Below are 14,604 nucleotides of genomic sequence, written 5' to 3'. Positions count from 1 at the left end.
GCATAGAAACCTTACTTTTATGTTCAATTCCTCTTGTAATAAAAGATAACATTCCATTAGACTTCTTGATCAATTGTTGTGCCTGCATTCTAACTTTTTGTGATTTATGCACAGAAAGCCTAAATCCCTCTTCTTTAACTAATTAAAACATTTAAATAATTACTTTCTGACAATGTGAACAACTTACAATTTCCCACATTATACACCATCTACTAGATTTTTTGCCAACACCTAACCTATCTATATTGGTCTGTATTCTTGTTTATTTCATCTTCCCAACACATTTTCCTATCTCATTATGTCATTTGAAACTTTAGTTAGGTATTTTCTGATCAGCCTGTTGAGAAAGGTTATCACACATCTCTGGAGCAGGTGGGATTTGAACAAATGTTCAAAAATTCAAAGTACAGCACAAGCACCTGTGGGACCCCATTCATCACATCTGCCAATCTAAAAATGGCCCACTTATGCATGCTAAAAAAAACAAAATTGCTGGCAAAGCTCAGCAGGTCTGGCAGCATCTGTGAAGGAAAAAACAGAGTTAACATTTCGGGTCTGGTGACCCTTCCTCAGAACAGCCAGACAGCCAATCTTCTATACCTGCCAGTATGTTACCCCCCTGCCCCGCCCCCGCCAACACCATGAGCTCCTATGTTATGCAATAACCTTTTGGGTGGTACCTTTCCAAATGCCTTCTCATGACTCTTGAAATAGTGCCATTGGGCAAAATCTTATGGTCACCCACAAGCAGGTTTACAGTTGGGAAGGCCCAAAAAATTCACCTAGGTGGAAAGACCAACTGCCAATTTCATTATCAATAACAACTTCCCTGGAGTTCTTGTTTGAAGACTCCTCATAAGGATAAAAATTAGAAGCAGGAAGTAGTAGAGTCAGGGGATTGAAGATGTAGTCAGAGAGGTAGGCCCTCAGGAGGCTTTTGAGGGTGTGGTGACAAGGAGGAATGTTGTGCAGAGAGTTCCAGAGCGTGCAGTTGAACATTTTACGCAGATTGTAGAATGGGAGGCATAAATGTTGCACAGAAGGTCAGAGGCCTAAGGGTGTATTGCCTTGAAGAAGTTTAAAAGGCAAAACGCAGACACAACAGAATGAGATTTGTAAATGCAACAGACATTTTGAATTCAATTTCATAGTGGAGGGGGTTCAAACGGTGGTGGGGGCATTGGGGTAGACAGGGATGATATGAAATTAGGACTTAGCGTAGGATAAGTTTTGGGCTTCAGATCTTTGAGTATGTTAGAGTTTGCGTCGGGTGAAACAGCTTGCGTAAAGAATGCAGCAGTCTGAGGAATCTAATAACTACTGTCATAAAATTTAATCCAAGCTATTCTGGGTGCCTGAGGAGATGGGCACTGGATCAGAAAGTCTCTCTGAATCATGCTGCATAGACACATTGCAACTGGCTATCGATTCATCACTTGAAGTACAGGCAGCTTGTCCACGAAACAACAGGTTGTACTCTAAAAGGCAAAATCATTTCACAAACAATGAGTCTGACAGATTTCTTTTCTTGCAATCTATCAGTGCTTCAAAATGGAGATTCATACTGTTTCATGACAAGTATTTTGAAGTTGGAAATGCAGTGGAAGTGCCTCTTCAGCCAAAATGATTTTAGTTGCAATTCTAGAATGTTCTGCTTTCATTAAAGGTCCGTTCTAAGTCATATTGTGCGACTTGCCTCAATTGTACTTCCTTTTCACTACCTGCACATCTAAAAGCTTTGTGAGCCTAAAAATGAAAATGAAAATTATCGAGAATCTAAAGCTCCATCTTATAGATCCAAACAAAACCAGATGCTTACTGTGACGTTCAGCCACTATATACTGTGTCCTTTTTAGGTTTTGATTTCCTGTTATGATCTAAATATCTAAAAGCAGCTGTGTCTCACAGAGGTTAACATTTGGCTTGATAGGAATACCACAAAACAGGACATCTATTTTCCAATAAAAAGTGCAATGCAAGGTCGAGTGTAATAAAAGGTCTGCCTGCTAACAGCAATGATCTGCTCCCTTATGAAAAACTGCAATACTGTCCTCCAAGAAGTCTGCTTGAGAGACTTGCTTTTGCATCTTTTAGTAATTAATTTCTTACGATGATTGAGCTTCCAGTAAGTAAGGTTTCCTTTGCTGGAAGTTTCTTCCTGTGATTACTGGAACAATTGTGTTCTTTCTTTTATTAACAGGCACTCAGCATATATTTTTACTCATTAGTTTACTTTCTTCTATGTAGCAGCTAAAATTCTGAAAAAGTACAGCCAAACGCTATGACACAGGGTTTAGAAAATGGGAGAGCTACATGGGCTGATTGGTCTCATTTTCTCTACTTAACTTCATGATATATACAATCTTGTTGAAATAATTCTGCCGGATACTGATATAAACACATTACATTGTGATGCGGAAAAAGCTGGAGGAGTTCTCAGCGAAATTGGAGAAGATCTGCTTGGTACAATTTGTGCTGTGCAACTTGGTGTAGAAAGTATTCTTGCAGCAGTTTCTTCATGTCTGTTACAACAAGGTGCAGGGCTGGATGAACACAGCAGGTCAAGCAGCATCATAGGAGCAGAGAGGCTGACGTTTCGGGCCTAGACCCTTCATCAGAAAAGGGGGAGGGGAAGGGGGTTTTGAAATAAATAGGGAGAGAGTGGGAGGCGGATAGAAGAGGGATAGAGGAGAGGATAGGTGGAGAGGAAACAAACAGCTCGAAGAGGCGGGGATGGGGCCAGGAAAGGTGAGTGTAGGTAGGGAGTTAGGAAGGGGATAGGTCAGTCCAGGGAGGACGGACAGGTCAAGGGGGCGGGATGAGGTTGGTCGGTAGGAGATGGAGGTGCGGCTTGAGGTGGGAGGAGGGGATAGGTGGGAGGAAGAACAGGTTAGGGAGGCAGGGACGAGTTGGACTGGTTTTGGGATGCGGTGGGGGGAGGGGAGATTTTGAAACTTGTGAAATCCACATTGATACCATTGGGCTGCAGGGTTCCCAAGCGGAATACGAGTTGCTGTTCCTGCAACCTTCGGGTGGCATCGTTGTGGCACTGCAGGAGGCCCAGGTGCAGGTGTAGCACTTCCTGCGGTTGCAGGGAAAAGTGCCGGGTGTGGTGGAGCTGGAGGGGAGTGTGGAGCGGACAAGGGAGTCACGGAGAGAGTTGTCCCTCCGGAAAGCAGATAAAGGTGGGGAGGGAAAGATGTCTTTGGTGGTGGGGTCGGATTGCAGATGGCGGAAGTGTCGGAGGATGATGCGTTGGATCCGGAGGTTGGTGGGGTGGTACGTGAGGACGAGGGGGATTCTTTTTTGGTTTTTATTGCGTGGACGGGGTGTGAGGGATGAGGTGCGGGAGATGTGGGAGACACGGTTGAGGGCGTTCTCGACCACCGAGGAGGGGAAGTTACGGTCCTTGAAAAACGAGGACAACTGAGATGTACGGGAGTGGAATGCCTCATCCTGGGAGCAGATGCGGCGGAGGCGAAGGAATTGGGAATAGGGGATAGCATTTTTGCAGGAAGGTGGGTGGGAGGAGGAGTATTCTAGGTAGCTGTGGGAGTCGGTGGGCTTGAAATGAATATCGGTTTCGAGGTGGTTGCCCGATATGGAGACAGAGAGGTCCAGGAAGGGGAGAGAGGTGTTAGAGATGGTCCAGGTAAATTTAAGGTTGGGGTGGAAGGTGTTAGTGAAGTGTATGAACTGTTCGAGCTCCTCATGGGAGCACGAGGCGGCGCCGATACAGTCATCAATGTAACGGAGGAAGAGGTGGGGTTTAGGGCCGGTGTAGGTACGGAAGAGGGATTGTTCCACGTAACCTACAAAGAGGCAAGCGTAGCTTGGGCCCATGCGGGTACCCATGGCTACCCCCTTTGTCTGTAGGAAGTGGGAGGAATTGAAAGAGAAGTTGTTGAGTGTGAGGACGAGTTCGGCTAAGCGGATGAGGGTGTCAGTGGAGGGGGACTGGTCGGGCCTGCGGGACAGGAAGAAGCGGAGGGCTGTGCTAGCCAACAGCTACAATCTCTTGCCCCTGGTGCTTCCACTCTGGGTCCTTTGTTACTCTTGGTCACACTGACCACAAATCGAACTCCCAGGTCTCATCCGTTGTTAAAGCTGCCTGTAAGCAATTCTATTTTTGTTAACCTCAAGACTTTATCTTCCCTTCAATAATTTTTAACTCTCAATAAAAGCAAAGCCAATTCAAGGATAAGCCAATAATATTTCTGGGAATGCGGTGATAGGGGGAGCATCTAGATCAATGGAATTGATGCTAAAAATTGGCCTTGATCAATTTGTGTTGTGGATCTGGCCTAACAGGGTGTATTGTATGTCCCTGCTGCTATTTCTTATGTTCTTGATACCCTGGCATATTTGATAAAGCTGTTTCTTCTAGAATCGCTCTTTCATCCTGAACTGAAGCAATTCCTGATTTTCTTAAGAAGTAAACCTCCTTCTCCTTCTGTCTGCTGCATCTTCTCTTGCAATTGATTTAATCTTTATCACTGATATTAGTGTGGTCAGCGTCCCAATATAGTTTTCTCCCTTGTTTCTTTGAGAACCCAGCCACATGACCCTATTTGCTCTCCCACCTCCGAATCCTCACAAGGTTGAAACTGAGTTTTGGAACAGCTTCTGACCCTTCATTCATTCTTTACAGTACAATTCAAGAACTCCTCACCCTGTCATTCTCTCTTTCTTCCTCTGGTTTTAAGGCCTTATTGAAACAAGTTTGAAATCACTCAGTCTCAGTTTATCTCCCATTTTGTCTTAACTTTTGTAATAATTCTGGTGTCCTGCACTTATGATGTTTTGACTTTTCCTTTGGCTTATCAGTAAAAGTAAAATGACAATTTTTAAAAGCTGATTTCTTCATTCTGAAATTTCCATATGCTTTTCAGAAGAACAAACCCAACTTGCTTCCAGTTGGAAAATTTCTATTCAACAAATGAGATGACTTAATATTATCACTTTAAACATAGCATGTAGTTGTAATGCATTTTTATTTTGAAAAAGCTTAGTAATTTCAATGGTATTATCATTTCTGTGAGAAGGGAAGCTTGGTTGAGCATTAATACAATAGGACAGCACCTTCCAAATCCACAACCACTTCCAAATTGATGGACAAGGGCAGCAGATACATGGGTTCACCAGCCCCTGCAAGTTCCCTCCAAGCTACTCACCATCCTGACTTGGAAATATATCGTTATCCCTTCACTGTCACTGGGTCAAAATTCTGAAATTCACTCCCTGTGGGCATTGTGGATCAACCTACAGCACATGGACTGCAGCAGTGCAAGAAGGCAGATCAGCACCATCTTCTCAAGAGCAATTACGGATGGACAATAAAGGCTGATCAGCCATACTTACGAGCGAATAAAAAAAACTATTCCAACACACTCCTGGCCAGTCTCTCCAACTAAATCCTCTGCAAATTTGATGGCATCCAAAACTCTGATGCACGTGTCCTAACTCCCCTGATTTGCATTCATTCTCAATTAAGCAATGCCTCAATTTTAAAATTCTTATCCCGACTTTCAAATTCCTTCACGGCCATATCTTCTTCCTATCTCTGCAAAGTAACCAGCTACCTAAGACTTTGACATATCGGCATGCCTCTAATTCTGAAGTTCTGAGTGTTTGCAATTTTAATTTGCTCCACCATTAGGGCTGTGTTTTCAGCTGCCAAAACAGTAAGGATGTAGTAAACTCCCGAAGACTTTCCACCTCTCTTCCTCCTTTTCCTTCTTTAAGATTCTGCTTAAAAATCTTCAATCAGACATTAGTTTTTCCTGTTCTAGAATCTCCTTACGCAGCTTAGTGTCAAATTTTGTTTTATAGACCTCCTGTGAAGTACCTGGGGATGGTTTATTACATTAAAGGTGCTATATAAATACAGGGTGTTGTTGGGTAGGCAAGTGCTAAAAGCTTTCTGTAATTAGAGCAGGTGAGAGTGACAGCCAATGTTGTGCAAATTAGACAGTGATAAAGGGGATTCCCCACATAATCACCGTGCTTTATATAACTCACTGCATCTTCTGAATGCAACGTCCTGTCTAAACCCAATCCCTACCAAGTCATCACATGCCAACGTCAAGGATGGGGAGTTTGAACTGTGAGGAAAGCACCATGTCACTTGGATTGGTGCCAAAGGAGAAGAGCATGTTGAGGGGACAATTTGAAAATCACGAAGGATTTTTAAGCAGTAAATCATTAAAGGCTATTTCCTCTATTTGAGGATTCATTGACGCATGGGTATTCGTTCAAAATTGATGCAGAGGTTAAGGATTGATCTTACGCAAGAAGTAATTGGAGGATGGAATGCTTTTCCAAAGGGAAAGTTTGAGACAGAGATTACTCAATCTTTTGAGGGATAGATCAATATGGAGAGAGAGCAGAATGGTGAGTTTAGTTGTGGATTGTTTGAGCAAAGAACCAGCCCAGGCACAATGGATTAAATGGTCTCTTTCTGTGCTGCAAATGGTTATCGTTCTATGTCTCTGTGTCCTATTCTTGCTGGCTACAGCTCACCAGCTGCATGGTTTCAAGTCAAGATGCAGGATTTACTCCCATTGACTTTACTAGGTTTCAGATCATTAAATGTTTAAATGGAAAACGGCTGTGTCCGATGTCATGTTCCAACATACCTCACCAGCTGCAATGCTTACATTTCACTGCAATGAAGTAAAATCTGCTTTTCATTTAAAAAAAAATTAACCTTACCCATAAAGGAGAAATGGACTCGGAAGACAAAAATCATCAGTGGGCATCAGAATAAATGCTTCAAAACTTCACTAATGGTGGGAAACCCTGCAAGTAATCAGTGGGAGTTAGAAAGTTGGCCTGAAATCTGATGGGCTTGACTTGCCAATCGGTTATTTCCTCCGTGTCACCAATTTGCTCATTGAATCATTATTTGACACAAAGTTTAGAAGGGAGAGTGATAGTGTAAATGGGAGCAGGAAATTGCAAGGAGGAAAACTGTGGCAGAGCAGTAATATCATTGGATTAATAATCCAGAGGTTAATTCTCTGGGAACACTGGTTCAAATCCTATCCTGGTAGCTGGTGAACGTCCAGTTCAATTACAAACCTTGAATATAACATCAATTTCAGGAATGGTGCCATGAAACACAACTATTCACATTATACATTAACAATCTGGATGATAGGTGGAGGGACAGTTAGTCTTGAGGAAGCAGGGAGGTTGCAGAAGGACTTGGACAGGCTAGGAGAGTGGGTAAAGAAGTGGCAGGTGGAAACAATGTGGGAAAGGATGATATTATGCACTTTAGTAGGAGGACTAGAGGTGTAGACTATTTTCTAAATGGGGAAGGTCTTTGGAAATTTGAAGTATCCAAGAGACTTCGGAGTTCGAGTTCTGTATTCTCTTAAGGTTAACATGCAGGTTCAGTTAGCAGTTAGGAAGGCAAACACAATGTTAACATACATTTCGAGAAGGCTAGAACACAAGAGCAGAGATGTGCTGCTGAGGCTGTATAAGGTTCTAGTGAGACTTTATTTGGAATGTTGTTAGCAGTTTTGGGCCCCATATCTAAGACAGGATCTGTTGGCATTGGAGGGGATCCAGAGAAGGTTTGCAATAATGATCCCAGGAATGAAAGGCTTGTCATATGAGGAGGGGTTGAGTACCCTGGATCCATACTTGGTGAGGTTTAGAAGGATGAGGGGGGTCTGATTGAAACTTACAGAATACTAAGGGCCCTAGTTAGAAAGGATGTGTAAAAGTTGTTTCCCCTAGTAGGGGAGACTAGGACCTGAGAACACAGCCTCCGGGTAAAGGAATGATACTTTAGAACTGAGATGAAGATGAATTTCTTTAGTCAGAGGGTGGTTAATCTGTGAAACTCATTGTTACACAGGGATATGGAGGCCAAGTTATTGAGTGTATTTAAGACAGAGCCAGACAGGTTCTGGATTGCTAAAGGGATTAAGGTTTACAGGGAGAAGGCAGGAGAATGAGTTGAGAAACATATCAGCCATGATCAATTGGCAGGGCAGATTCAATGAGCTGAATGGCCTAATTCTCCTCCTAAGTCTTATGATCTAATGGAAACTCTCATTGATTGTCATAATAGTCCATCTAGTTCACTAATGTTCTTTTTGGGAAGAAATTCTGCCATTCTGGTTAGTATGTGACTCCTGACACACAACAATGTGATCGATTCTTATTTGCCCTCTGAAATGGCCCAGCAAGCCATTCCATTCAAAGATAATTATAATGGGCAAAAAATGCTGGCCTGGCCAGCAATGCCTACATCCCATAGTAAGAATAAAGATAAAAGGATACGGACAAATTTAATAAATGGATGAAAATATGGCAGAGTTCAAAAGTGAAGCCACTTTGAGCACAAAAAGGTTAAATGTACATTTTATAAAAGGTAAAATAAAACTGTGAACTGTAAAGGTTCAAGAATCCAAGCACACAGACATTAAACACCTGCAGATCCAAAAAAACTCCAAAATGGTGAATACATGGTTGCTGTTTAGCCTAAAGGGGGTGAAATGCAAAAGGAAGGAAGCAATGCTTCAGTTGTATGTAGTCTTTTTCAGAGCTCCACTTGGAACACAGTATTCAGTTTTGAGCACTGCTCTGTTGGAGGTAGCTTGGTGCAGACTTTTAATATCCACACCCTGCTGTGTAGGACTAAATTATAGGGACAGGTTGCATAAGCATGTCTTATAATTCTTTGATTGGAGGAGATTGAGCCTGATCAAAGTGTTTAAGATGGTAAAAGGATTTGATCAGCTACAAAAAAACTAAGAAATCATTTCCTTTGTTGGGGAGAATCAAGATCAAGTGAATATAATGATAACATCAGAACCAGGGTGTGCAGGAATGAAATCAGGAAACACATGTTCGTATAAAGGGTAGAGGTAATTTGGACTTTTCTTGTGTCCAAAAAACTGTGGGTTCTAGGAATATTGATTGTTTCAAGACTGAGATAGATAACATTTTGGTGGGTAAAAGTTGTCAAAGCATATAGAGCAATGGCAAGGAAATAGAATTGGACATGTCCAATAGACCAATGGTGAAACAGGCCTGTGCAGTTAAATGTCCCTCCCCTGAATTGCTGACTGCAGGAGTGCACTCTTTCTTGTTTGGGGTCAATAGATGAGGAAGACCTATCTGCTGGAACAGGCTCAGCTCTGTGCAAAAATGTTCTTTTTCTAATGAACTTACAAACATTTCTGCTGCTGTTTGGTGCACTGAGTTGTTTTCGCTAAATAAGTCTTTACATTTTTTGAATATGTTCTGGAGAATATTTCACTTGGTTCTAGTAGGTATCCAAAATGGAGTCTTGCAAAGCGAGGATGGTTTATTTTCTTGTATCTGTAAACTATTTGACTTGAGAGTGTGGAGAGAGGGGTGAAGAATAGATATTGGGAAATGGGCTAACCTAACCCTCTATGCTGCAGATGCAAGTGAGCCTATACATAGATCTAGCTCAATATTCTGCTCTGTTATTGAAAAATGCAGAGAGATGAACACCAAAGTTCTGGAATAATTACCACTCCTTTGGGTTAATTCAGTGGCCATTCAATTTGAAGGTGCTACTATCTCAGTTCCACCAGGCACCAGGGCTCAAAAATCAGCCCTCAATTCCTCAAAAGCTTCTTAATTTTTAAGACCATCACGAACCTGTTGAAGTGATAGCCTCCTATAATTTAAACAGCTTACAAATTGAAGAGATTGAGGGGAGGATATTCTCTAAAGGAGAGGATTTTTCAAGCTCAGGCACAAGCAGTAAAGAAAAGTGATAAGTGTGAAAATGTGGTAAAAGTAAAACTTCCCCACAAAAAGAGCTGATGTGGGACAAATTTTGTGAGGTAACAAGCTAGCTTGGCCTGATGGGAAACTCGTGGGAGGGTGGAAAGCAAAATTCAAGGCATTGGTGGGAGGAGGATGGACAAAAGATTAGACAGAGCGGAAGTGGGCAGAGGGATGAAATTTGGATAAAGAGGAAAGTGATGTCAAGCAAGGCAGGCATTTTTTTCCAAGAAGTTGGTAAAGGAAGAACAGTCAGGCAGAAGGTACAAAGATTGAGTGGGAGACTTTAGGGTAATATAAAACACTTTAACAATAACAAACACAAAATTAACTTTGCAAATAAAACAGAATCCCCTAACAATTTATGCTGTGAGTGTGAGATTGATGTGGCATGGTGTCATGCGCCAAAATGTCCACTCCCTTGACTTAGGGCCACTGACAAATGTAATAAGTTGCCTGGCCTTGCATCTGTGCTTAGTAGCACAGCAAGACCGATGGAGTGTGAACTTTTAAGGTGCAGCAGAGGGGGTAAAGTTCCAGAAGGCGAGGTGTGGGTACTATGAGTATACAAGTAGGTGAAAAGTCAGTGAGTGCGAAAAGAACATGCCAGACGTCCTGAGATACAGTCTGGTCCAACCCATGAATTGATATCCACCCCTGCCTCCCGGCACCGGTATTACAATGAAAGGTACCAGTGTGCTGCATTGAAGTGCAGGACCATACTGTAAGTGGATCGGAGATGTGCCATGAAGACGGGCGACGCTAGTACTTGTTGGTTGCCAATGTAGTGTGCCCTGAGATATTGATGACTGGTGTCCAAGATGGGGGTCTAGAGGAACAAGCTGTGGGCTGGACTTTGACTTTCATTTTGGGAATTGACTCTATCTAGTTTCTATCCAATGGGTGGAAAAGTGAAACTGCATATTAATGAGACAAAATTAAGTAATAATAAGGTGTTAAGGCATGCTAATACACCTCATGCCACTCTCTAGTAAGAATTTTGTTCAGCAATTGCTTAGAAAATGGGAATGTTTGTTCTCGATATTGAGAGGCTCCTTGTTGGACATTTCAAACAATTTTCCCAAGTTTTTTGCTATTGTCCACTTTGTTCAGAGCCTGGAGAGATTCATTCCTGAGATTAGTTTTTTAGTTAGAGGATTATTCATTGAATTTAAATCCCATTAGCTACTGTGGTGGGTTTTGAAACCACATCTCCAAAGCATTTACTCCAGGACTCTGGATTACTAGGCCAGTAATACTACCATTACTCTGGGTTTTTTTTTCTATTTGTTGTCGGTGGGCCTTGCTGCATACAGATTGACCATCTGCAAAACATGAGGGTTTTTCAAAGGAATTCAATGATCATTTAGTACATCCTGAAAGGAATGATGCTAATGTGAGTTCTTTCCATTTATTGACCAGTATGTTTTCAAATGAACATTGCCATGATCACAATGTTCAAATAGATTCTTCAGGAAACAGCAGAGTAGAAAACCAGTAATACTTGGATACATATTTGTTGCAAGTAGTTTGTTCAACATGTGAGGAACCCATGGAATTATTTACAGTTAACTGAGACAGACTGTTCTATTTGCCATCGAAGAGTGGCAAGAGACATGATGGGCTCATGTTCTCCATGTTTCACTCCTCACGATGAAGCATTCTTTCTGGTCTTTATCCCAAGATAAGCAAGTCTAACCTTTAGAAGATAGCCAAGTTCAGACGCCATTTGGACATCAGATTAAACAAAAAATGGAAGACATTAAATTAATGCTGTACAAGAAATGGGAGAATAAGTCACTGTGAATCTAAAGTAATGATTGATGCTCTCCTGCTTCTGAAAGATTTCAAGAATGTCCTTTTAAAAGTCTGAAGTCAAAAGAGGAGAAAGCTGTTTCCTGTCTCAAGCGCTTAAATGCCAGAACTCAACGCTGTTTTTTTTGGGGTTATTTCATCCAAAAGTGTCAATTAAAAGTAGAATCAGCCCACAGTAATTTCCCCAAAGCATTCTTCTGAAGTTTTATATAGTCAGTAATGATTTCCCATGATAATTTTTTTTTAAGTATAAGGAATGACGAACATTTTCAAACATCCTTTTGACCAAAGCTCACACGACACTGATCATACCATGTTGCGATTACAAAATTAAGGAATTTCTTTCAAGCCATAAAGCGACAGGAAGCAAACAATAACTTCGAGCCTTGACAAACCTTCTGAGAAAAACTATAGTACTCCCATTTCTAGGGCCTTATTAATCAGGAAGTTACATGCTTTCAGATTCCAGTAAACTCCTCAGTGTCCGATAACTGATCCTGTCACTCTCCAGATTCTGCCTAAGATACAAAGTATATTAAACTCATCCCCACAAATTCTCTTTCACATCTTTAAACTGATTATTGATCAACCATAATTTATTTGCAAAATTACTTTTCTCTCTCAAAAAGATGCATTTAGTTTTGTTATGTACAGCTGACTATTGAATTTAGAAGTTAGGGAACTGCTTATTTAAAAGGTGGGAAACTTTCACCATTTGTTTTGGTTTAATAGAGTACTTGAGTGAAGAAAAAGTTTTCAGATGCTCCTGCGCTTTGTGGCAGACATGATACTAATTTATGTACTTCTTGAGAATGGTAAAATAAATGTAAATTGTTTCCTTCCTGTTTTCAAACCAAGGGGTAGATCCATGACTTAAAAGCAACCATTTAAAGACCAGAAAGAATAGCATATGTTGCACTTTTCACAACACCATGAAGCACACTTCATAGCCAACTAAGTGCTTGTTCAAAGTGTGGTCATTGTTGTAAGGCAGAAGTCTCAGTGCACTTGATGCACAGCAAGATCCCAGAAACATCAATTCATGCATTGTCAAGCAGTAATGACAGGATCCGGCAAATTGGCCAACCAGCCTCATTTGATTATTAGTGCCAAGTTTCAGGTGTCAACCATTGTCCCTTGTGTGGCTTGGCAACTTATGGGCAGAAGCCCTGGTCACCTCTACAGGGGCCTTTACCAATAGGCACAGTTCTGTCGCAGAATGTACAGGCTGACCATATTGAATACTGAGAGCCCCTTTTTAAAATGTAATTTGAATTGCTACCATGAACGTAGCTCCCACACATTTGAAGGCCCTGATCTTTTACAATCACATGAAAGGACTGACAATGCAGCATTCCCTCAGTGCTGAAAGAAAATGCCAGATTATGAGCTCAATTCTGAAATCTCTGGAGTGAAGGCTTAAACCCACAATTGTCTTTTGGAGGTCAGAGTGAGATTGAGCCAAGGATGACACCTCACAATATTCCAGTGATCAGGAGACAGTGAGTAATGGTGGTACAGCATGATCTGTGTTGGATCACAGCTAGAGAAAAGGCAGTGAGTGTTCTTGGACAGATTGCCTTTTGGTATTTCTGTGTCATGTGTTGTTATGTTCTTTATGTTTTATACTGCCAGTAACCGAATAAGCCATATGTGTTGACGTCTTTTCTGCATTTTCTTTTATATCTGCACTGGCAAAATTCTTTCGCCCGGATTGTAGGAGCCATATTAGGCATTACAGCTGGGATATGCGGACAGTCAAGTTGTGCCATTTGGTGGATTCTGTCTGTCTGTCCTCCTCTGGCTGACAAAACCTAATGTTATTCTGCAGTTCAGCTGGTAAAGAAATCTGCTCCTAACCTGACTGAATGTGAAAAGACTGTTTGAAGCATGCTATTACTTTCATATCAGTAGCTAGCTGGACACAGGAGAAGCATCAAAGTAAATAGAAGTAAAACTAGAACCAAATCCCACCCGCCCAATTTTCTGAGTTAACAGCTGCATTAACTACAAACCCCATCATTCACTCGGCAGGGTTTCTGATTTGCCTCTAGTGTGCTTGCCTTCATCCCCTGATTTATTTTAAATAGGAAAAGCGTTAAAGACTTTGAGTGCTCACAGAGTAAGACTTGTGAATGTGCTGCTGTTACAATGTGTATGATATTCACCCCCTCACATGCCTATCACTCTCCTGATATGTTACAATTACACAGTCATATGTTAACAGCTGCTTCTAAAACATGCCCCTTGGCTATGTTACATTTACTTTGTTGAATCTGTTTTAGTCCTCGCTGATAGAATGTTTCTGAACAGTATCTAAAAGACAGCCTTGCTCAGATCTTTGAGTTATCACTTTTCCTCACTTGAACTTTAATAATTCTAAATCTCAGAACAGCCACAGACTAAAGTTTGTATTCTGTATTTATCATTAGGTTGGAAAATTAATCCAGGAAGCAGCTGGGAAGAGTAATCTGAAGAGAGTAACACTGGAGCTGGGAGGAAAGAGTCCGAACATTATTTTTGCAGATGCTGATTGTAGGTTTAACTTAAAATCATAGCTATTGTACAGAGGAAGAACACACACATTTGCAGTATGAAAATGCTCACACATGCAACTGAACAGCAACAAACAAGCACATACGAGACAGAACTCCCAATTCTGAGTGTGTACAATTGATGCCAGTGATTGCCTAGCCACCAAATAATCCATCCATTTACTCAATGGAAAGAAAAGAATGGTGTTTAATGAGTGGCTAATCCACTAATGCTTGTTTTATACCCCTCTGAAATTGGACGTGCCACCCGCTGAGAGTAACATAGTCGCTTGCATAATATTTTGCTGCTGTTAGGTGTTTTCTAAATGAGATTTGAGCTGTTATATTTGCTTAAACTGCATGTGATTACAAAAGGCACAGTGACCAATGACATCATCCACCTTCACCTACTCAAACCATTGCCTGTTATCTTCCAGGGTATGTCTGCTGATGAGTCTGGTTTAAGAGGAAT

General features: G+C 41.4%; 1 protein-coding gene across 2 annotated transcripts in view; it reads left to right on the top strand.

Annotated features, from left to right (window-relative positions):
* The window catches only part of aldh1a2 (aldehyde dehydrogenase 1 family, member A2), a 68,725-nt gene that overhangs the window by 46,549 nt on the left and 7,572 nt on the right, over nucleotides 1–14,604 (top strand). For both annotated transcript variants that reach the window (XM_020513964.2, XM_048615910.1), the window contains one exon: nucleotides 14,031–14,133. In XM_020513964.2, coding sequence (XP_020369553.1) covers nucleotides 14,031–14,133 — 103 coding nt within the window. The remainder of the gene's footprint in view (nucleotides 1–14,030; nucleotides 14,134–14,604) is intronic.

The sequence above is a fragment of the Rhincodon typus genome, chromosome 33 (genome assembly GCF_021869965.1).
Source record: "Rhincodon typus isolate 14 chromosome 33, sRhiTyp1.1, whole genome shotgun sequence".
NCBI lineage: Eukaryota > Metazoa > Chordata > Chondrichthyes > Orectolobiformes > Rhincodontidae > Rhincodon > Rhincodon typus.
Note: the sequence above shows the minus strand (reverse complement) of the source record. Positions and strands in the feature narration are given on the sequence as shown.